The 21,723-nt window shown below is 38.6% G+C and overlaps 5 protein-coding genes and 2 non-coding genes across 11 annotated transcripts; 5 read left to right on the top strand and 2 right to left on the bottom strand.

Moving 5' to 3' along the window:
- The first annotated feature begins 304 nt into the window (after positions 1-304).
- LOC127257395 (sterol 3-beta-glucosyltransferase UGT80B1) lies at positions 305-4,462 on the top strand. 3 transcript variants are annotated; one of them, XM_051283793.1, is made up of 17 exons: positions 305-483; positions 630-747; positions 1,170-1,429; positions 1,510-1,652; positions 1,732-1,782; positions 1,909-1,977; positions 2,089-2,200; positions 2,322-2,492; positions 2,558-2,621; positions 2,759-2,816; positions 2,895-3,072; positions 3,148-3,278; positions 3,366-3,468; positions 3,543-3,619; positions 3,707-3,754; positions 3,838-3,987; positions 4,062-4,462. In XM_051283793.1, the coding sequence occupies exons 3-17, from the start codon at positions 1,201-1,203 to the stop codon at positions 4,269-4,271; spliced, it is 1,794 nt and encodes a 597-aa protein (XP_051139750.1). In that variant the 5' UTR covers positions 305-483; positions 630-747; positions 1,170-1,200; the 3' UTR covers positions 4,272-4,462. The 3 variants fall into 3 exon arrangements, with proteins under 3 accessions (XP_051139750.1, XP_051139748.1, XP_051139749.1); XM_051283791.1 differs by having other exon boundaries at positions 1,732-1,977; XM_051283792.1 differs by having other exon boundaries at positions 305-747; positions 1,732-1,977.
- Positions 4,463-5,164: 702 nt separating this feature from the next.
- On the top strand, positions 5,165-7,436 carry LOC127257528 (protein PHLOEM UNLOADING MODULATOR). Its single transcript, XM_051283988.1, has 4 exons — positions 5,165-5,515; positions 6,065-6,459; positions 6,544-6,740; positions 6,827-7,436. Exons 1-4 carry the CDS (start codon positions 5,211-5,213, stop codon positions 7,232-7,234), a joined length of 1,305 nt encoding a protein of 434 aa, XP_051139945.1. The 5' UTR covers positions 5,165-5,210; the 3' UTR covers positions 7,235-7,436.
- A 392-nt stretch (positions 7,437-7,828) lies between these two features.
- TRNAE-CUC (transfer RNA glutamic acid (anticodon CUC)) lies at positions 7,829-7,901 on the top strand. The gene has a single exon. It is a non-coding gene; the product is annotated as a tRNA-Glu (tRNA).
- A 964-nt stretch (positions 7,902-8,865) lies between these two features.
- Positions 8,866-9,799, top strand: LOC127256869 (abscisic stress-ripening protein 2-like). Its single transcript, XM_051283091.1, has 2 exons — positions 8,866-9,136; positions 9,399-9,799. The coding sequence occupies exons 1-2, from the start codon at positions 8,930-8,932 to the stop codon at positions 9,579-9,581; spliced, it is 390 nt and encodes a 129-aa protein (XP_051139048.1). The 5' UTR covers positions 8,866-8,929; the 3' UTR covers positions 9,582-9,799.
- Positions 9,800-10,211: 412 nt separating this feature from the next.
- On the bottom strand, positions 10,212-18,288 carry LOC127257485 (uncharacterized). Of its 2 annotated transcripts, none has more exons than XM_051283934.1 (13): positions 18,039-18,288; positions 15,370-17,734; positions 15,021-15,272; positions 14,390-14,944; positions 14,259-14,318; positions 13,897-14,061; positions 13,642-13,797; positions 13,322-13,549; positions 13,039-13,248; positions 11,586-12,959; positions 11,219-11,482; positions 10,768-11,124; positions 10,212-10,693 (listed from the first exon to the last, which is right to left on the bottom strand). In XM_051283934.1, the coding sequence occupies exons 1-13, from the start codon at positions 18,150-18,152 to the stop codon at positions 10,458-10,460; spliced, it is 6,336 nt and encodes a 2,111-aa protein (XP_051139891.1). In that variant the 5' UTR covers positions 18,153-18,288; the 3' UTR covers positions 10,212-10,457. The 2 variants fall into 2 exon arrangements, with proteins under 2 accessions (XP_051139891.1, XP_051139890.1); XM_051283933.1 differs by having other exon boundaries at positions 14,390-14,953.
- Positions 18,289-18,500: 212 nt separating this feature from the next.
- On the bottom strand, positions 18,501-18,571 carry TRNAG-GCC (transfer RNA glycine (anticodon GCC)). The gene has a single exon. It is a non-coding gene; the product is annotated as a tRNA-Gly (tRNA).
- Positions 18,572-18,671: 100 nt separating this feature from the next.
- Positions 18,672-21,458, top strand: LOC127257530 (5-formyltetrahydrofolate cyclo-ligase-like protein COG0212). Of its 2 annotated transcripts, none has more exons than XM_051283990.1 (6): positions 18,672-19,112; positions 19,206-19,296; positions 19,871-20,097; positions 20,194-20,269; positions 20,442-20,567; positions 20,643-21,458. In XM_051283990.1, the coding sequence occupies exons 1-6, from the start codon at positions 18,684-18,686 to the stop codon at positions 20,786-20,788; spliced, it is 1,095 nt and encodes a 364-aa protein (XP_051139947.1). In that variant the 5' UTR covers positions 18,672-18,683; the 3' UTR covers positions 20,789-21,458. The 2 variants fall into 2 exon arrangements, with proteins under 2 accessions (XP_051139947.1, XP_051139948.1); XM_051283991.1 differs by having other exon boundaries at positions 20,442-20,512.
- Positions 21,459-21,723: the final 265 nt, after the last annotated feature.

Raw genomic sequence — 21,723 nt, forward strand, 5'->3', positions numbered from 1 at the left:
ATTGAATAAAGTTCATTCTTTTTTTTCTTTTTTTTTTTTTTTTTATATTAATGGGTTAATACCCGTGAATTAAAAACATGTATTTAACCATAAAAATATATAAATATCATTAAAATTAAAATTGTTTGTGTAATGTGAGTCTAACTAACCAAAAATATATATAAATGTCATTTCAAAATCATCTGACATGGTTGAGCTGTGATCGCATTTTTTTTTTTTTTTTTTTTTAATGTCTCATCTTAAAGAATAATTTCAAGACAGAAAAATAAATAAATAATAAATTAGGGTGGGTGATTGAGGACTGAGACTGCTACGAATCATGATGAAGATGATGAAGAGGAACAGCGCAAATATGAGTCAGTCTTCGCCCAACCATTCCATTTCTTTTGAATATTCTTTCTCCGACGAATCTCTTACAAAATTGCCAGAAGCCAATCGTCAAGTGGTCAAAATCTCTACTCGCGACAGCTGCCTTTCTTCATGGTCTGCAATTAATATTCATTCCCCGATTCGATTCGCTGTTTCCAGTTAATCTGCTTCCTTTTCAAGGAATAGTTTCCGATTTTTAATTTTTAATTTTTCCTTAATCCCTCTGTTTTCTCCATCCGTATGGGCTTCGCCATTTTCAGATTCTCTAGATTCATCGCAGCTTTGTGTTCGCAATTATTGATGTCGCACTGGGCGAAATTATTGCTACCATCAATTCTCGATTGCTTTCACGCTCGCAAAATTGAATTGGGGGAAAAGGTAAAATTGATTTTGGAGTCTAGAGTCAATGTTTTCATCTGATTTTGTTCGATTGATTTAATATCTTGGCTTTCTTGTTTGAATCGAGGGTTGGGCGTAATTGGGGATTTCTATTCACTGTTAGGTTTTTGGGGTTTAGTGCTTTTTGTGCACCATAACTTTTAGGTCTCAATTATTGTTTAACATATAAAAAGTTCTGAATCGAAGATCCACCTTCTGTACCGAACACCAGCACGTGGAATTGAGTGGTAGGTGTGTCTCCAATTGATCCGGAAATTTACAGTCCACAGTTCTTCATTGTAAGAGGTTGTTTTAGGGTTTTAGATTTCAGTTCATTTGGGGATTTTTAGAGCTCTGGATTTCCTGAATTTATACGGTGCTCTTTCGATGAATGATTTTGATGTTTAGGAATTTTGATGCAGAGGTTTGAAGTTATTTGAAAACTTGGAGGAAATGGAGAGTAATGGGACTGCCAAAATGCCGAAAGCTTTGGAAATTAGGGCAGAAACTGGAGAGGATGAATCAACCAGTGCTTTAAAAGCTCAGATTGCAGCTACATTGTCTTCATTAGATAGTAATGAGTCGACTGCCGGAGGCAATTGTGTGGAAAGTTCGCCGGAGCCTTCGTCTCTTTCAGAGGCTTCTTTGTCGAAAGAAGCATCACCTCAAGTTCATCAAAGAGGTATCAATTCAGGGGATAGCTCATTGTCTATAATCATGTTTTGTCGATTCTCATTTGAGTGTTCTTGTTGTCTACTGAAGTTTTGGATCATTGCATCACGGCGCCAGTGCATAGAAATCTCTTCCTTGAGAATCAAGATGTTACGTATTCGAGGTCTATGACAGAGAGGAGGGGAAATCCGTTGCCTGCGCTAAAATTGGATAGGCTCTCGGAGAATGAGAAGGTAAGAACACATTGATTAATTGTATCGAATTTCTTGGTTTAGATGGTGTGTTAAGTTTCTTGATGTTTTTGTTAACCAGAAAAAGTTAATCGGGAACTTAATGAAGATACAAAATGACGGGACAGTGGAGGTCGATATCAGTAAAGATTCTTCTGTAGCTTCTGAATTATTAGAGTTTCAATCTGTTGATGAAGTTCGTTCTTCTACTGCTGATTACATAATGGATGATTGCAACAAACTGATTCCGAAATTGAAGATCGCCATACTCGTGGTTGGAACGAGAGGGGACGTTCAGCCTTTCCTTGCCGTTGCCATGAGACTTCAGGTGAAGGACAAACTAAATAAAACATTCCAAAGATTTGAACTTTATTCCGAATCAAATTACTTCTTCACATTTTTTATATATAAATATCTAACGGCAAGACATGTATTTCAGCAATACGGTCACCGTGTGAGATTGGCGACACATTCCAACTTCCGAGGATTCGTAAAGTCAGCCGGAGTAGATTTTTACCCGCTCGGTGGAGATCCTCGTATTTTGGCTGGATGTAAGAGGTCCTCGACACACTTTTGTTCAATGTTATGCACTATTCGAATATTTGTCCTTTTGCTTTCTTGATTTTAGTCTTAGTCGTTAATGATCGAGATATAAATCTTCTGCAATTGTAGATATGGCCAGAAATAAAGGCCTTATCCCGTCGACACCCGGAGAAATTTCCGGGCAACGGAAACAAATAAAGGCCATTATAGAATCGCTGCTTCCTGCCTGCACAGAACCGGATCCAATTACGGGCGAACCTTTCAGCGCTCAGGCGATTATTGCAAATCCTCCGGCTTATGGTTAGTTTTTGATAATTATATGTGCCTATGCTAAGAAAATTAATTCTCGATTGTACTTTTATCAGGGCACGTACATGTAGCTGAAGCTCTTGGAGTTCCTCTGCACATTTTCTTCACGATGCCTTGGACGTAAGTTTGAATAATTTCTATCATTTGTCTAGTCTTATAGTTGTCGACAAATTTCATCACAGTTGCAAAAATGTATAATGTGAGCCAAATAGTTGTCGATTTGGAGATATCATTTCCCGTTTGAATTTATTCAACAGGCCTACGTATGCATTTCCTCACCCTTTCGCCCGTGTGCCACAAAGTGCTGGATATTGGGTATGTTTAAGTTACGTCCGTTCTTCGAGTTCATTTACCTGACAAGATTTTTCTCATCTCGTTCCTTTCTTGATCCAGCTCTCGTATATTCTCGTGGATCTGCTGATATGGTGGGGCATAAGAGGGCCTATCAACAATTTCAGAAAAAATAAGCTCAAGCTTGCCCCTATTGCGTACTTCAGCACGTACCACGGGTCGATTTCTCATCTCCCGACTGGATATATGTGGAGTCCTCATGTTGTGCCGAAACCAAATGGCAAGCGAGCGCTGTTTTCGATTTATTTTTGTTTTGGATGTTGTCACATTGCTAATGGCATTTGAATTTTCGCAGATTGGGGACACCTCGTTGATGTCGTCGGTTATTGCTTTTTGAACCTCGGATCTTCGTACCAACCGCCTGAAGAATTTGTTCGATGGATGAAGAAGGGAAGTCCGCCAGTTTATATCGGGTTTGGAAGCATGGTAATGAGTCATCTCTTTTAGGGTTCATTATTTTGTTTTTGCTTTTAGCTGATTTCGTTGATTATTTACGTCGAATCTCTCGATAAGCCTCTGGAGGATTCAAAACGAACTACGGAAATAATCGTGGAAGCATTAAAGAGCACCGGACAAAGAGGAATAATTGATCGGGGTTGGGGAGATCTTGGCACCCGTAAGCTTCTTACGCCACAATTCGAAATCTTCGACCTTTGTTCTTTTCTAAAGTTATTTTCTTTTCGTCTGTAGATTCGACTATCCCCGACGACGTTTACCTTCTCGTCGACTGCCCTCACGACTGGTTGTTTCCTCAGTGTTCGGCTGTGGTGAGTACGAAATACATTCTACGGTTTAGCTTAAACTTTTAGACGAGACGTTTGTTTCAACGAATTTCTTTTCGTCTATAATTCCAGGTTCATCACGGAGGGGCTGGAACGACGGCTACTGGACTAAAAGCGGGGGTAATGTTCCTCGGCTTTCCCGACTCCCCGATTATATTCGAATCGTCATATCTAACTGATCTTGATCATGGCACACAATGCAGTGTCCTACAACTATAGTCCCGTTCTTCGGCGATCAATTTTTCTGGGGAGATCGTATCCATCAACGCGGGCTCGGCCCTGCACCGATCCCGATTTCACAGCTCACAGCCGAATCCCTTTCCGAAGCCATACGATTCATGCTCGAGCCCGAGGTAAACGCAAGCCATTTTATTCTTGAAAATGTTTGATGCCGTTGTGTCGCTTAACCGTCGAGTCCCACACCCAGGTGAAATCCCGAGCGGCGGAGTTAGCGGGCTGCATCGAAAACGAAGACGGCGTAGGAGCTGCGGTCGACGCCTTCCATCGTCACTTGCCGCCGGAGCTTCCCCTGCCGCCACCGGCGCCGTCTCCGGCCACAGACGATGGCCCCAATCCTCTGCAGTGGATTTTCATACAGATTGGGAGATTGTGCTGCTTGCCCTGTGGTTCTTCTTAGGGCATTGTTATTGATTTTTGCAGGCTAAAGTTGTTATTTGTTGCTACGTTGTTGTACATAGCCACCCGTTTATTCAATTTAATCTTTTTTCAATATATGTATAATTAGGACATGATTTTGGGGCATATTGATTTTGGACATATTGTAGATCTTGAACCAGAGTTATTATATACTTAAAGATTGCATTTTTATGTCTTTCTTCTTTAATTTTTTAATCCACACCCTCCGAGTAAATTTTCGATGGATAGCTTGTAAATTAATTTGACAAGTCAAGCTGTACTAGATTAATTATATGTTGCAGGCAAGATTGAGAAATATTAAATCTTGAATCTATTATTTAGCCGGTAATAAATATATTTTTATACTATCAATCATTCTTTAGTGATTTTATGTTGCACCTATAGCACATAGTTTGTTTGAAAGGTTTTACATATATATATATATATATATATATTTTTAATAAAGAAACGAAAAATGTTTAGCAGACGGAGTAATGTTATAGGCTTACTTCAGCTATGATTCTTTTAAGATTTTTGAAAATTTAAGGGCTTACTTAGATATAGAGATTTTTGAAAATTTGAAAGTTTGAAAAAAATAAAATATTAATCTTTAAAATAATATTTTATGAGAAAAAAAATATATTTAATATAATATTTTTTAAAAAATAAATAATATTAAATGAATAAAAATATATTGTGTAGAAATAAAAATTAAAAAAAATTAAATTAATATTTGATTTGATATTTATGAAAAATAATATATATATATATATACTTAATATGTATGATGTATTTTAGAAAATAAATAGTGATAAACTAGTTAAATAGTGTTACGGTAAACAAAACCATTATTCTTTAAAGGAAATCTTTTTGAATATAAATATATAAATGAAGGTAATGTCTGAGTTCGGCGCTTCAGTTTGGAACGGCGGTTTGATAGATGGGTTGGTCTCCGTTTCGCCGGAAAAGGGGATCCGGCGGGCTGGGGATCGCTGCAATAGCGTACGTAGTGATTGATTACCTCCGTCATTTGTCGCCGGCTTGGCACGAGCGTCTGCAGCCGACGCTCTGGGCGGCGCTCGCTATCGCCGCTGTGATTCGTATCGCGTATTACAAACACTGGTCGTCGGAGTTCCGCGCCGCTATTCCGTTCGTTTTGGCGATAGTTTTTATGCTCTCTGCTCTTCTGGTTGAAGCAATTTCAGTTCGGTCTGTTACCGCTGTTCTAGGTCTCGATTGGCACAGGTATTTCTGCTGAGAACTGACATTTATGCTTGCTAATCATGGAAATTTTGCTTGTTTTGCTTATGTGTGGTTTGATTTTAGCTGCCTGGCAGAAGATTTTGTGTTTTCTAGGGTTTTGAAGAATGAACTTGAGATTTACTCACTTGGCTAGATCTAGAAAGTAACTAACATTGATTCTCTCTTCTATTAAATGAATTTGCTATTTTTGAAGATTTAGAACATTCACGAGTTCAATTGGAACATGATAAGTTTCCAAATATGAGCACATTTGATCTGAAACACTGGATCAGTCAATACTTCCTATAATGGATCAAATCGCAATGAAGTGTTTGTAATGTTATTATCATAGATCTCATTGCTAATATGGAAAGATGCAATAAATTTCTGATATTCTAATAGATAATTTTCAATAAGCAAACACTCTGTTTGTGTGCATTCCTATATGCTTTTGCTCTTTCACTCATTCATTGGTTGAATCTGTCTATAATATGATTCGATAGTAAGAACTTAGCCGTCGGATGTTTGATGAGGCTTGTGAATCTTTGGCAGTGAGACTCCACCCCTCCCCGACACTGGCCAGTGGTTGTTGCTCGCGCTAAATGAGAAATTACCTCAAATTGTGGTGCAAATTCTGAGAGCTCGGATCATCGGATTGCACCATTTCTTGATGCTGTACATAATGCTTAATTTCTCGGTGCTTTTCAACTCGATCAAGGCTCCTGGTTTAGGACTGGCTGCAAGATACATGTTCACTATGGGCATTGGTCGCCTTCTTCGAACAATAGCATTTGTATCGACAATCCTGCCCTCACCACGGCCCTGGTGTGCATCCGCACGGTTCCAAGTCCCTAAGCACCCGCATCAGTGGGCTCAGAAATATTATGTTCCGTATGCAACAAACTCCAACGCCATCCGTCAAATTATCCACTATGATATAGCATATGGTTTGTCCCGATCTCTTTGTTATAGTTTTCTCAGTCCTATGCTTTGTAAGAGTTTGTATTGACCCGAATTTTATTCACTTTCAGCTGTTGTTGGAGAGAATTACGACGATTTCCAACCAAACTGGGGATCGATGACTTTCCTAGCAGATTTCCTACGGCCTACAGCTTCAGAAGGATCCGCTTCATGGTACCATCTTCTGAAAAAAGCCGGAGGCGGCTGCAACGACCTGCTGTACAGCGGCCACATGCTCGTCGCAGTCTTGACTGCTATGGCATGGACGGTACACATCGCCCAAATCACATAACCCATTCCTACAAAATCCCCAACATTAACAATCCATAATTATTTCAAAAAAAATGGTCACAGGAAGCATACGGGGGCTTCACCTCAGCTCTGATCTGGGCGCTCGTGATGCACAGCGCACAACGAGAAATCCGGGAGCGGCACCACTACAGCGTGGACTGTATTGTGGCTATCTACATGGGAATCTTCCTGTGGAAGATGACGGGCCTCTTTTGGCCGGTGAAAGACGCTGCGAAAGAGCGACGGCTGAGGAAACTGGAGAGGATACAGAGGCGGCTGGTGCAGGCGGCGAAGGACTCGGACATGGATGGAGTGAGAAAGCTTCTGGAAGAGGTGGAGATGAGCAGCAGAGAGGTTAGTGAGAATGATGGTGTTAAGAGCAATAAAGGTATGTGGTTGTTTTCTTGTGGGATCATATGTTTTGCCATTGTTATTGTTCTTATTGCCTTCACATTAACCAGCGATGGCTGATTTCATTCCATTCCATCTTGAATTGTGTCATGTTATGTTTTCCCTCTCTTTAACATGCTTCATTGTGTTCTAAACGGGTAGTAATATGCACTGTGTAGATTGTTATCATGCGAGCGATGTAAGTTCATATGTTGTTTTTGTATTGTATTGTATTGATATGATTTTGTTCATTTTATGTGATGTCCGTCTACATTTGAGGTTTCGTTGTTTGTTTGGTACCCTAGTCTAATGGTTATTTACATGAGAATTGTTAAGATGTTGATCGGAGCTAATCAACATATTAACGTAGAACGGACAACTATAGATTGTTAGTATGTGCTATTTATATATATATATATATATATATATACACACACACACACGTTGTTTGCTGAAATCAATTGTAATACATTTTGCGTGGACTATGTTACGTGATATCAACTCATATGTTGTATTAGTAATTATATGTTACGTGCTACGATGTATATTTTGTGTATTGTTAGTACAATTTAACAATATTATTTGTATAATTTTGGAGACGACACTACTCTAGGTCCATTTGAATCGAGATTTAATAATACATTAAAGATACTAATAGTAATATTGATAAACAAGTCCGTTGTAGTCTAGATGGTTAGGATATTCGGCTCTCACCCGAAAGACCCGGGTTCGAGTCCCGGCAACGGAATGTTTTTTTTTTTTTTTTTCTTCTTAAGTATATGTTTACTGTTTTGTCATCTCTGATTTCTCCACCCAGATGCAACTTTAATTTATTGATTTTTTTCATTTGATTTCACTTTATTTTTACAAGTTACCATGATTGAAATTTATCTTGCCGACATTATTATTAATTTGTTATTATTATGGGCAAGGATAGTCAATAGTTGAAATAATTGATTGGGTCTAGAAATTGTTAATGGAATTAATTGTGTTGCAATACGTGGGGGTGGGGCTACACTAACTGGGTCCTGTCCTGTCCTGTCATCAATTTTGTTAATATATAATTAGTTAATTTCGTGTGTGTACTTATCTGGGACCTCATTATCTGCGTTGCTGCCATTATATTTGTGTAGGTAGCCCTGCCCCCATGTAACTATTGTCTAGTTAATTTTTCATATCATAGCATCTTTATTGTAATTTAATTGTGCGTTGAACCTGTATTTAAATTACCTTGTTGATTTTTATGTAAAATTTTTTATAATGAATTATAGCAGTACATATATTGAATAATAAAATTATATATAAAATTTAATTTACATGGAATGCTATCTTTCATACACGTGATATTGTGCTTTGTTGCCTGCGATGCGGACGAACTACTTGTTGTTAGACGCGTGTGGGTTATAGATTAGGAGGGTATTTTAGGTATTTCACGTGTCAGAAATAAGTTGGTTGACACTGGTAGTTGGGTGTGAGTCTTTATGGTGGCGTGTTCTGATTGGATATTATTTTACTTTATTGGTAAATTAATTATTAAATACATGCGCCAATCTCAGCCGTCCATCTTATTAATCCATACATGATTGCGGGCGAGTGATCCTCACCGTCCGAGTGTGGATTGACGGTTTAGATCGAAACTGGACTCGGAGTCCGGGATCCGCGGAAAAATAACGACTCCAAGGTCATGGTGCAGCTATATAAACGTGGAGCTTTCATTTCGTGTCAGTGAGAGGTGCAGAGTGACTGACAGTTGATCGTTAAAGCAAATCTCCGATCATGGCGGAAGAGAAGCACCACCACCACCTCTTCCACCACCACAAGGACGACGAGGAACAGAAGACGGTCGAGGCGGTTACATACTCCGAAACCGCCGGCGGTGCAGGATACGGCAGAAATGAGGATTACGAGAAAGAGGAGAAGCATCACAAGCACAAGGAACACCTCGGCGAGATGGGCGCCGCCGCCGCCGGTGCCTTTGCTCTGGTAATTCGATTAACCAAAGTGCTCCTGCTATCTCCTTTCCCCCAATTGTTACCCTAATTTAGCGAACAAACAAATTAGGATCCGTTAACATTCGATTTATCGATCGATCTATAATGAAAACTGAAAAGAGGTTCATCTTCGTACACTCTAGAACAAATTTTGGATTTAGAATTTTACTTGCGATGGAACTGAAAATAATTCTCTGATCGATTTTGTTGATGCCTGTGGTATCATTGGTATATATATATATATATATACACAGTATGAGAAGCACGAGGCGAAGAAGGATCCGGAGCACAAGCACAAGCACAAGATAGAGGAGGAGATCGCGGCGGCGGCGGCGGTGGGGTCCGGCGGGTACGCATTCCACGAGCATCATGAGAAAAAGGAAGCTAAGGAAGAAGCTGAGAAGGCTGAGGGAAAGCATCACCACCATCTCTTTTGAAATATACGTACGAACGCATATACACATACATACATACATACATACAGCTCTATACTGTGTCTCTGTGTGATGTGATATTTATTTTTACTTTGATAAATAAGCAAGTGAAGTTTGGTGTGTGTATAATGTTAAGATTTCATATTAATATTTGAACCAATACATACATACATGTATATTGAGGCTAACAGTTGTTGTAATAAATATTTAAAATATCTTTATATTTTTGTAATTTTTTTTTGTTTTGTTTTGATATAATAATTAATATGTAAAAAATCGAATGGAGGTAGTATTATTAATTAATTTAAATTGCATCTTTCTATGTCGGAATTGATATTAATGAATACTATTACTTATAATGAAGCACGAGAAGTTTGCGACTATCTCAACTTTTATCTAAGTTATTTCATCCCTTAACAATTTATCCATTTTATACCGGTTCATAAAATATCTATTTTAATTTTTTAATAACTTTACTATCTATCTAACTGCATAAATATAATTACATTTATTAATACTAATATTTTAAAATATTTAATGAATTACCTCAAAATATTTCTATTCACTTTTACTATTTGAACCGTTGGGAAGAAGTCAAATGTAAGTAACAGTAGCTAATTAAGAAATTGAGAAATAAATCACACATCAAATCTAAATTAAAATCACAAGTAGTAACAATTAAGTACCCGTAGTAACTAACACACAAATACAAACCAGCACGAGATATGCATGCATGCAATGAACAAGAAATGCTAACAACTCTTATGTGTTCTTTCAAAAAAAAAACATGTAAAGAACACAACACATCACACGAAATTCATAAGACAGAATCCAAAGAAATATCACACAAAGCAGTTTATATTATTATTATGATTATAGTTACCTCTTGACATCCTGCAAGGCCTTTCGCTTCGGTCTCGCAGTCGTGAAATCGCCAATGTTCGAAGATGTCTTGTGGGCCGGCGCATTCTCCTTCATGTCTACTACACCTCTGACTATCTGTTTTCGAGGAGTTCCATGTATCAGAATGGTTCGGGCATTCCTTTTCACAGTCGAATGTAGTTTGGGAGAGATCTGGCTCGGCGCCATCTCTAATTCGGTATCATCAGTGAGATCTACAGATCAAAGCAGATTGTTAATTGCATGGACTGTTATATCATAGTTGTGAAAAGTGTGTGCACATTGTTACCAATAGATTTCGATGTTTCCAATGATCCTGAAGCAGATTCTGCTGTCTCTACTGATGGCTTTACTATGTCGTGGTTGGGATTGGGAAGTTCACCAATGGTGTCCTCTAGGGGGCGCTCGACTGAGGTTGCAGGGAAAGAATATTCAGTATCGATATTCTCTGTAATGGAGTCAGCATTGTTGTCGAGATTTTCCTTTCCTGCTTCCGAATGAAGCTCAGGAATGGAAAGTTTAGCTGATGCAGGAGTTGAATTTGAGTTTCCCTCGATGTCTTCAGTGTCGTGTTTGCTGACAACACTATTTTCATTTCCGTCCAAGCTGCTGAGGATATCATCGACACAAACAGGGGGTTCTTGTCCTGTAATAATATTGGTAATCAAATTCAGGTATGTTACAGTTACAAACAGGGGGTTCTTGTCCAAGTTATGGAAGATACGATCTAATTGTTTAACCTGCAGCAGGAGCTGTGTCAAGTGCATCCTCGGGTGTTATGATTCTCTCCTCCACCGTTTCCTTGCATGTGCTATTAGTGTTTGCAGACTTATCAGCTTCTGAGGTCTTGTTAATGGCTACTTCACTGCTGCCATGAAGCTCATCAAAAATATCATGGGACAGTCGTGGGTTGTCATCTTCACATGAATCGTCAACCCCATTTGCAAAATCGGCATATTCAATTATAGCTTTGTCATTTTCATCGGAGGCATTGAATAAAGAACCTGCAAAAGGGAGAGGAGAATAACAAAGTAGATTTAAAACAATGTTGTATGTATATAATTTGTAATAAGTTTAACTCCAAAGTATTAAATCAAACAGCTCTACCTTCTTCTTTGGCTAAGGTTGCTCTTTCTCCATCCACAGGGCTGCTATAATCATATACGGATGCATCCCTTAATGTGTCGTCATCAGCATTGCAGGCACTAAAACTATAGCTCTGTTCAGGAACATTAGACTTCTGAAATTCGCCATGGGACAAGTCAAAGGCCTCTTCCATGGTGGATTTAGCAATAGCTCCACTTCCATAACTGAGACTTTCTGAATATTCAGTATCCATTAGCATATCAAGATAGGCATCGGCTTCATCTAAATTTCCAGATGGTGTGCTAACAAATTTTTCCACTGAGGCTTCCGCACACTGATTCAATTGCTCGAGAGTAAAAATGTCTTCTTCCAGACTTTCTGCTACAGACTTAACTTCTTCTCTGACCTCACAAGAAATTTCAGTTACCTGTCCCTCAGAAGCGTCACAGCAATAAGATTCGACTTCTCGGACAACCTCATCAGTGCTGGCACATGCCAATTCCATACTACCAACTTCATTTGACTTCGTTTCTCCCTTTGGCTCACAAGCATTCTCGGAGAACTCTTCCACTGAAGGTGCACAAACATTAAATTCAGCTTCTTGATGAACTTCAGAGGCACAGGTATTCTCAGGCAATGGTTCCTCATATTGAACTTCTGTGCTGAAGAGAATTTCTTCCATATGCTCACAAGTGTACTCAACCAACTTTGCCCCAGAATCTCCATAAACTTGAAACTCAGTTTCTATAGGAACGGTAGTGGTGGAAGGGTTTACCAATTCCACACTTTCAATTTCATTTGGCATTGTTTCTTCCCTATACTCACAAGTGTTAGCAGTCAGTAGTGCAGTGGGGACTTCACAGACATTATATTCTGCTTCTGAGGTAGATTTAGGGAAGAGAGTCTCTTCTTCCTTCCAATTATGAATATTCCCCGTCGTCGCTTCCTTGAATTCTTCAGGGACTTTATATTCAGCATCAAAAGGAGCTATGGCTGCTACCAGTTCCACATTCTCAGCTTCTTCCTTTGACTCTGTTTCTTCACATGCAATCTCAGTCAACTTTTCCTCTGAAGGTTTACATACTCGGAATTCAGTTTCTAATGGAACTTCACTTGTGTGAGTGTTTACCAATTCCACATTCAACCTTTCTTGGAAGTCTGATTTAGTGACTTCTTCGCTGTCGTCTAATGATGCACTTTCAAGGCAAAAGTTGTTCTCAAATCCCTGCCTAGCATCTCCCATTTCTTCATCGACGTTCATTTGAGTTGCTATGTCTTCCATCATTGTCTCAGAACATTCTTTCACTATCACAGCAGTTGTTTCCAATGTTTTGTCATTAGCAGAGGCTTGAATGACATTGCAGGGTGTTGCAAAGAGCAATTCAAGCTGATTATCTGCATAGGTTGACAGAGAAAAAAACAATCAGATTTCATTGTTTGGATTTCAAGAATGAGGAATATACTAATGAACTACCTTCCATGGCTACACTGCATCCAGCATTTATGAGTTTTGCAGACTTGCTTCCTCTTTCTCCCTTTATCTCTTCATCCTTCTTGATCAAGCTGCTGCTGAGGAGTGTTGATCTTTTTAAAGGCGTGGTTACAGCTCCAAGAGGAGTGATAGTTCGTCCTGCAGAGGTAGTATCCTCCTCAGGTGTTCCAAACAGATTGTTGAGATCAATTTCTGTAAAGGACCACCTGAAATATTAGTCTGTGATTTAAAGGAACTACAGTTAAAATCCAGGGTTTAAACCAACCTGTCCAGCTTTGGCTAGGTTCTGCTTCATTAGTCTCCCCTTCTGCATTTGGTAGCGTCTGCTTTACTAATGAATCAGTCAATTGAGGTTCAGCTCCATCCATCTTTTCACACTCACCTTCACTAAGTGTTTCAAACCCCCCTTTGTGGACAGAGATTGACATTGTTACATCTGTGGTACATGTACTAACAAGGTCCTCCATATTGGCGCCCCGATTTGCATCATTAGCTACAATCACAATAGAATTTATTCAATAAACACACACAAACATACAGACAGAGAGAGAGAGAGAGAGAGAGAGAGAAAGAGAGTTCCCTAACCATCATTCTCAGCGTTAGAAACTTGAACTACCCCTTCACTGTTGGACTTAGAAGTAGACCCCACGTTTCCATTTTCAATTACACTGTTCCATGCTTCATGATCTTGAACAGGGGAAGCAACAGCTATAGGATTAATCAATGGGCTGTTTTGGTGCTCTGGTATAACAGTCACGGCAAAACGATCAATTCTAACAGAAAACAACATAGCCGGACAAAAATGGAAACATAATAGAAATATGGAAACTTTTAATATACCGGATTCATAAGCATCTTCCTTGTCATTTTCATCAACTTGATTTGCAACCTCACTTTCCCCATCATTGATAGCCTTGGCTCTTGACATGTCATCTCTAGGTATAATATCATGATAAATAGCATCTTTTTTTCCTTCACTTGTCTCACTAGCACCAGCTCCAGCTCCTTTGTCATCGACTTAAACATGTTAGAAATAGTATGAACATTGATGTCCTTATTATAACTGTGAGAATTACAAATTCCAGTATTACTTAGAGCAGTGTAAAATGTGGTTCGTGTTGTAAGAACAAGGGCTGTGCAATAATATAATTTGATTTACCATATAAATGGATGATATACAAAGCCAAAAGACAGTGACTTACTGTGGGACTCAGAAGCATTACTCAGTTTCGATGGAGTTATTTCTGGTAGACTTGAGCAACCTGCAGTGAACTTAAATGTTGTTAGGGTTCCAAGAAAATGGCTTTCCTAAAGTTAGGAATTGCGAACTTGCCTTCTTCATTAGAACCCATCATAGAATATTCTGCAGAAAAAGCTTCACCATCTTTGGATGTGTTGTTAGCTCCTCTTTCAGCATCAAATAGATGGAGCGTAAATTCCCCGTTGTCTTCATTACAATTACTTGTGTGATCCTCAGAAGATATACCTTGATCAGCTCCGCCTGACTCTAAATGCATGCTCTTGCTATTGTAGTCTTCATCTTTTACTACTATGTGGTCACAGGGACTGCTATCCAGATTTGCATCAGTTTTCAACAATGAATCATTATGCATCCCTTCGTCACCAGATTTCGCAATTGAAATTTCAGCTTCAAGCATCTCTCTGCCCTGCAAATCTACTCTTTCACTCTCTTCTCCATTAAATTCATTAGACAAACAGACTACATTGTCTTCAGCACTTGCATCTTTGTCATCTTTTACTAATCCACCTTCATCAGTTTCATTTCCTTCAGCTGTAATTTCATCCTTCTGCATGGTTCTCAATTTGCTTGATAATGGTTCCTTTGGCTGGACGACACTAACTGAATGAAAAGATTCTTCACGTGCCTCTGAAATCCCTAAGATTGAAAATTGTTAATATGAAAATTGAATTAAAACCAACATATACAAATAGACCCTACGTACCACAAGACTCAAAAGCAATGGCTTCGGTGACTTTGGGAACCATTACATAATCATCACCCTCATAAGGGTTGTCTTGGATTACATTACTATGTTGGCAATCAATTGATGATCTCATGACTGTAACAAGCTCTGATTCAACATATTCCAGGCTTTTAGGAACAGAAATGTCATTGAGTTCACCAATATTATTAGCCACATCCAATGTTGGTTGTTCATGTTTGCGTTCTTCACCCTCAGTTTCTTTGAGATTAGCTGCAAATGAGAAAAAAATAACAAGAATATCTATTATTTATCTGCAGCTAATGGTTAACATCTGCATGCCATGTGAAAATAAAAGAAACACCCTTACAGTTGAAATCTGCCGGACAAAGTAAAAGGCTGTCAGCAGAACTAATGTTTCCTGAAACACTTTTGTCTTCTGGAAGAACTTCACTATCAGTTGTTTTCTTGCAGCCTGAATCCTCTGTTCGGCCAACAAAGTGAGGTTCATTTTCATAACTATCTGTTTCTGATATGCATTGTTCAGTTGAACCCTGAGCATCAAACTCCAGAGGCAAATGAATTGTGTCCACTTCACTAGACAAGCCAAATGAAATTTGCTTCTCAGGATCAATGTCATCTGCCTTTAAATCTGCATATCCTGGCACTGCTGCAATCTCGCCAGACTTTGCCAATTCATTTCTCTCGATCAGCTTTATATCAGAATCAGCACTACCAGCACCATCTGCATCATTGGCATCTTTCGTCGTCCTGGGACTCTTTTTGCTGCACGTCACTTCACTAGACAAGCCAAATGAAATTTGCTTCTCAGGATCAATGTCATCTGCCTTTAAATCTGCATATCCTGGCACTGCTGCAATCTCGCCAGACTTTGCCAATTCCTTTATCTCGATCAACTTTATATCAGGATCAGCACTACCAGCACCATCTGCTTCATTGGCATCTTTCTTCATCCTGGGACTCTTTCTGCTGGAAGTCAGTTCCACATCACCAATTAAGTTATCTGCACCCATGCCATTGATTGAATCCAGATCTTTGCATGGTGCAACTTCTGGCTCAGTTTGCTGGGCATCCACAATTGACGAGTCTTCAGTTTTCAGGTAACCCTCTTGAGATGTTGCATCTTGCATCCTCTTACTCACAACTTCGACTCCAGTTGCAGCTGCAGGTGCTACTTTTTTCCTTCCATTTTCTTTCGACGTGATCAGGGTTAAACTGTTTGGTTCACTGTTGCTTTTGACATCATCAGAAATGGAGCCTTTCTTTCGCTTCCTTGCTTCATTCTCTGGTTGAAGAATACAATGTCCACCGAAATCTGAAGATTTATTCTTAGAAGAATTCCTTGTAGTTCTTTTATTCTCCACATTTGTGCTAATATTGAGTTTTTCTTCATTGGAAATAGGTTTAAGACTTGAAGCACCACGCTTTGACCTCCTCACAACTTCAGTAGCCTGTGGAAGCTTGTTGTTTTCTTCTTTAGAATCTTCTTGGGCAGTTCCTTCTTGTGACTTGATTCCATCTTTTCCAGATTTCCTTGTATTTCTTCTTTTTCGATCCAACTTATTGCTTCCTTTAACTTGTACACCAACCATTTCATTTGGAACAATTTTAGCTCCAATGCTTTCTGTATCAAGCGATGATCCTTCTGTTACCAGTTCTCTTGTTTTCTTCATGGCCTTAATTTCACCCTTCTTTTTCTCCTTTTTGCCATCATCAATGATCTCAGAATCATCAATGCTATTTGCATTCCTTCTAGATCGTCTCAATACAATTGGAGGTCCAACGTTTGCATGTGCCTCAGCAATTTCCTGATTCTTCAAAACTTCCTCACGGGCCTTGCTGTTATTTTTTGTTCTCATACCATCTGCCTTACCATCACCAATCTCAGCATCATTCGGGCCAGCACTTTCCACCAGTTTCTGACCTCTAGACCTGGTAACTCTGCCAGGAATGTCTACCAATTTCTTATCCAACTTATCATCACTGCCATTGTCAAGAGCGCTCCTTTCTATTTCATGATTATTTTTTGCTCTCTTCCTTTGCTGTTTGCTTTCATGTTTGGTTGTCTCTACTCCTTTTCCTGTCAATTCCGTAACATCTTCCAACTTCTGACCTTGAGACCTTGTAGGTCTACGGGGAATTTCCACCATTTCCCTATTCAACTTATCATCATCGTTATCCAGAGCATTCTTCTCTCTTTCACATCCATTGTTTTCCCTTTTCCTTTCCTGTTTGCTTTCATTTCTGGCTGCCTCTTCTATTCCTACCTTCCCTCTCGACCTCGTCGTCCTTCTTGGAACATTAACATCAGTATCCCCTACTTCACTATTGACTAAATTATCACTAAACGCTACATCACTCTTCTGATCGTGGCAATTCACGCCATTTCTTCCTCTCTTTTTGCCATTTTCCTTGCCACCCGTTAGTTTTGAACCTCTAGAACGTGTGCCATTACCAGGTTTACACACATTTCCATTATTAATCTCACTACCATCCACATTCTCAACAGATAAACTACTAGACTTGATGGAAACAGAATTTCGCTTGCTTCTTCTTTTTATGTTTATGGACCTAGTAAACTCAAACAGTTCATGGTTCGGACTAAACCTTACTTTCTTAGCTTTCCTATCCATAACAACATCAACTATTTCGATCTCAGGAGCATTCTCTTCTTGACCTTTAACTTGCCTTAGAGCCAATGGCTCTTCATTTTCCTGAATCAAACAGTGGACAAACATATTCACAATTCCATACACTGGTATTTAAATATTATAACCATGAACAAAATAATTTCCGCAAATATTATAGTAAAACATTGACAATTTTATAAATATATATATATAAAGTCAAATAACTAGTTCATCACATAAACATCAAATCAAACAGTAAATTTTTACTATTTTCAAAATTAGCTGATACTTCAAAAACGTCTAAGCCTAAATTACTTCACCTACACAGATGCAAACATTTATTTAAACGCTAATTTTCAGAAGAAAAAGGGAAAGGTAGAAGAAATACCTTGAGAATTTCCGAAAGCCTGTTCGCCATCTCATGGTTTGACAAATTCGCAGGAATTTTGTGCTTCTTGCACAATGCCTGGAGTTCTCTGCGCTTCATGCCATGAAAATCCATCCTTACCTCTCCTCCAAAAACCACCCAACCCAAAGAAATCAAAATCCGTCTAATCGACGAATACAACAACAATCATCCTCACCGAGCTCTAGATCCCCCGAAACTCAAACGACGGTCGACCTGGGTCTAGCGAAATTCCTACCGTTAAGAAAGACGTTTGTTAAAAATAGTTGAAACCAATTTGAATTTTGAAATACCAATTTTCCCGCTCAATTTTAGCCTCTCAGGTCCAGAAAGGAGCGTATCCAGGGCGAACATTTTATCTATTAAAAAATAAATAAATAAAGATAGGATAAGGCTTTTTTCCCATTGGACCACGTGTCTGACACCCATTAGTTGTTAAAAAAATGCACCAGCCGGGAATCGAACCCGGGTCTGTACCGTGGCAGGGTACTATTCTACCACTAGACCACTGGTGCTATTTGTTGATAGGCTTTTAAAATAGTATGTATTATATAATAAAATTTAACTCTCTTGTCGCATTTACTTGCCGTCGTCATCTTCGGCTACCGCAACAACGGAGCTTTTTCAATGGAGGTGCAGTTGCTGAAGCTTTCCTCAAGTTTTTCTCCGCTAACGAGAATCGGATTCATCCCCAAACGGCATCTTCATTTCTCCTCAATTTATCGAAGTAAGAGTGCCGATTATCCGTTATTGCTTGTTATCAAGAAGAAGTACAATCAATCAAGGAATTTCACGACGGCAAGCCGCAGGAAGGACGCGATATTCGACGAGGAGGCGTACGAGGCTGAGCGCCTGAGGCTGGATGCGGCCGCTCGAGAGTCCATGGCAGAGAAATCCGAAATTGAAGCCACCGATTCCGGTGACCCGAAGGCGTGGAAATGGACAATCAGAAAACGGATCTGGAACTTGATGGAGGCACGCGATATTGCGCAGTTCCCCAGACCTGTTCACCATCGCATCCCCAATTTTGTTGGAGCGAATATTGCTGCTGACAAAGTAAGCTATGTTGCGATTACATATTGTAAATCCTCTTTGTTAGAACTTCTTTTTTTTTTCCGTCGATCTATTGAGAAGTGAAGATTGTGGCAGTTAAGTGAGCTGGAGGTGTTCAAGGCTGCGAATTGCGTGAAAGTGAATCCAGACACGCCGCAAAAGCAAGTCAGATTCCTGACACTCAATGGTTAGATGTTTTTGTTGATGCAGATTATATCGTTTCACCGCTAATTGGCCTCCATTTTATGAGAACAACTCATCGGTAGTTCTAAGTGTAAATGCTTTGAAGTTCAATTCTCCATTACAAAGAATTTTATGTGATTGCTGTGGAATTTTAACATATCAGCATGACATTGAATCGAAGCCTCTGCCTATAGAGAATGAAGATCACCATGTTTTATGTAGCATTATCCTCTGGTGCATCTAATATATCTTCAAATCAGCATTGAGTAGATTGATAAGTGTATATATTCTGGTAGTCTGCAGTTAGTTGAGCAAGTATGATCATATGCAATCACCGTTTTCATGAATAAAAAGTGTGTTTTGCATCAATAAGTGTACACATTCTGGCAGTATGCAGTATGCGGACTGTTAAGCAAGTATGATCATGTGTATTCATTGTTTTTACGGATGAAAAGTGTGTTACGCATCAAAAGTATATATATTTTGGTAGTATGCAGTCTGTTGAGCAAGTATGATCATGTGTATTCATTTTTTGTATGGTTAATAAGTGTGTTTCGCCCGATCATGCTGATATGCAGGTGGAAAAAAGCTTATAACTCCACAGCCTCGGCTGAGGACCGGGTTTTTCTCAGTACTTGAATTCTCAGTGTCAAATCCTAGCACCATTAAGGAGGCGTGCACTTCTGCTGGAGCTGCCAAATACGGAAGACCTATAGGCCTCGAAGAGAGCATAAAAGTGGACTTAATTGTGATAGGCTCCGTTGCAGTCGACCCCAAGACAGGGGCAAGACTTGGCAAGGGTGAGGTACACAGTTGTGATCCAACATTTGGTCGAAACACCATTTATCTTTGTGCTTAATCTCGGTTTAAATTTGTTTATGATCATATAACTTCCTTGAAGGGATTCGCCGAACTTGAATATGGCATGCTGCGTTACATGGGAGCCATAGACGACTCCACACCAATCGTCACAACTGGTAAATGTTAAATCTTTTTTTGGCCATCACTGATCGTACTATAATTCAGATTTTTATGGGGTATTCAATATGGGTTTTTATATTATTAGAAAATCTTTAGGTACTCAACAATATGTTATCTAGACTTTAATCAGCTGTATATTTTCGCCTACGTTGTCTGCTACACTTGCAGTGCACGACGAACAACTTGTAGACGACATCCCTGTGGAGAAACTGCAGGTGCACGATGTACCTGTCGACATTGTATGCACTCCGACTCAAGTTATTTTTACAAATACCACAATCCCGAAACCTCAAGGTCAGTGTAGATCGCTCAATTGATTGATTTCTTAGACAGCTGAGACCTGTCTTGTGTGAACTATTTGTGTTGTAGGTATATATTGGGACAAGCTGTCGCCGGAAAAGCTCGGTCAGATCCGAATATTGAGAGAAATGAAGAAGAAAATCGAGCTCGAAACCGGGCAGAAGCTCCCCTGCGGTCCATCGGAAAAGTTGCCTCCTACAGCTCGAAGGCGTTGATAAAAAAGGTTAGATTTTTATTGAAGGGGAGGGAACCGTGTTGAATTTATTTCAAAATTTGTTGAATAGAATAAATAAATAAGGGTTTATCAAAAAAAAAAAAAAAAGAAAAGAAAAGAAAATAGTTTTTAAAAAAATTGAACACAATTGAATATTTGATAAAATATCTGTTTGGAAATATCAATATTGATGAATAGAATAAAAAAATTTAAACAGAGGCATAATCTATAACCAAATCTAGACACTTATTTTATTTCATTTTCACTTGTCTATTAAAATTATATTATCATATCATATCTATGTTTCATACAAAATTTTATAATTATCTAGCAAATATTCTCTTAAAAAATAAAATACAAAATCATATACACATATATGTTTGTGTGGTGTGTGTAAGAGCACATCCAAATTGTTTTATACTTTTATTCATTAAAATTAAAGGGTGCATATTAAAAAAGAGAAATGGGTTTGGATTATTACCAAGTCAGTGTCTTAGGATTTGATGTCAATCTCTGAATGATACTTACATAAATTGATAAGTAATAACAATGATTGTTATATTCTACATTGAGTGGAATAATACCAATCATCCTCCAAATATTCAATTATAGGATAAATAAATTTTTTTGTCTATTTTCCATAACGACAATTAAAATTTTATTAGTCCTTACTTTTTAATAATTTTAATTTTATGCTATTTTTCTGGACTGTTCACGATAATTCTGCCAACCTCGGACTAGAAGTGGTTCTAATGCTCCCAATTTTTATTATTGGTTAATTATTTTTTTATTACAAACAAAAAATTTATTATGTCCAAATAATAATAATAATAATAATAAATTAATAAAAGACGATTCAAATAGCAAATAATAAAGATGGATAAACAACCGGAGTGTCCATCGCCCCTAGACCAAACCACAAATTTTTATATATTT

Source organism: Andrographis paniculata, unplaced genomic scaffold, assembly GCF_009805555.1.
Source record: "Andrographis paniculata isolate CXL003 unplaced genomic scaffold, ASM980555v1 Contig57END, whole genome shotgun sequence".
NCBI classification, from domain to species: domain Eukaryota; kingdom Viridiplantae; phylum Streptophyta; class Magnoliopsida; order Lamiales; family Acanthaceae; genus Andrographis; species Andrographis paniculata.

Bases quoted from the DNA above. Each gene is read 5' to 3' on its own strand.
- LOC127256869 (XM_051283091.1), top strand. From the start codon at position 8,930: ATGGCGGAAGAGAAGCACCACCACCACCTCTTCCACCACCACAAGGAC. The intron at 9,137-9,398 runs GTAATTCGATTA...ATATATACACAG, and splicing joins CCGCCGGTGCCTTTGCTCTG to TATGAGAAGCACGAGGCGAA.
- LOC127257395 (XM_051283792.1), top strand. From the start codon at position 1,201: ATGGAGAGTAATGGGACTGCCAAAATGCCGAAAGCTTTGGAAATTAGG. The intron at 2,622-2,758 runs GTAAGTTTGAAT...TTTATTCAACAG, and splicing joins TTCTTCACGATGCCTTGGAC to GCCTACGTATGCATTTCCTC. The intron at 3,620-3,706 runs GTGAGTACGAAA...CTATAATTCCAG, and splicing joins TTCCTCAGTGTTCGGCTGTG to GTTCATCACGGAGGGGCTGG.
- LOC127257528 (XM_051283988.1), top strand. From the start codon at position 5,211: ATGGGTTGGTCTCCGTTTCGCCGGAAAAGGGGATCCGGCGGGCTGGGG. The intron at 6,460-6,543 runs GTTTGTCCCGAT...ATTCACTTTCAG, and splicing joins CCACTATGATATAGCATATG to CTGTTGTTGGAGAGAATTAC. The intron at 6,741-6,826 runs GTACACATCGCC...AAATGGTCACAG, and splicing joins TGACTGCTATGGCATGGACG to GAAGCATACGGGGGCTTCAC.
- LOC127257485 (XM_051283933.1), bottom strand. From the start codon at position 18,152: ATGGATTTTCATGGCATGAAGCGCAGAGAACTCCAGGCATTGTGCAAG. The intron at 15,273-15,369 runs GTAAGGGTGTTT...TCTCATTTGCAG, and splicing joins TTGTCCGGCAGATTTCAACT to CTAATCTCAAAGAAACTGAG. The intron at 11,483-11,585 runs GTAGAGCTGTTT...TCCCTTTTGCAG, and splicing joins AACCTTAGCCAAAGAAGAAG to GTTCTTTATTCAATGCCTCC.
- LOC127257530 (XM_051283990.1), top strand. From the start codon at position 18,684: ATGGAGGTGCAGTTGCTGAAGCTTTCCTCAAGTTTTTCTCCGCTAACG. The intron at 20,098-20,193 runs GTACACAGTTGT...ACTTCCTTGAAG, and splicing joins CAAGACTTGGCAAGGGTGAG to GGATTCGCCGAACTTGAATA. The intron at 20,568-20,642 runs GTCAGTGTAGAT...TTTGTGTTGTAG, and splicing joins CACAATCCCGAAACCTCAAG to GTATATATTGGGACAAGCTG.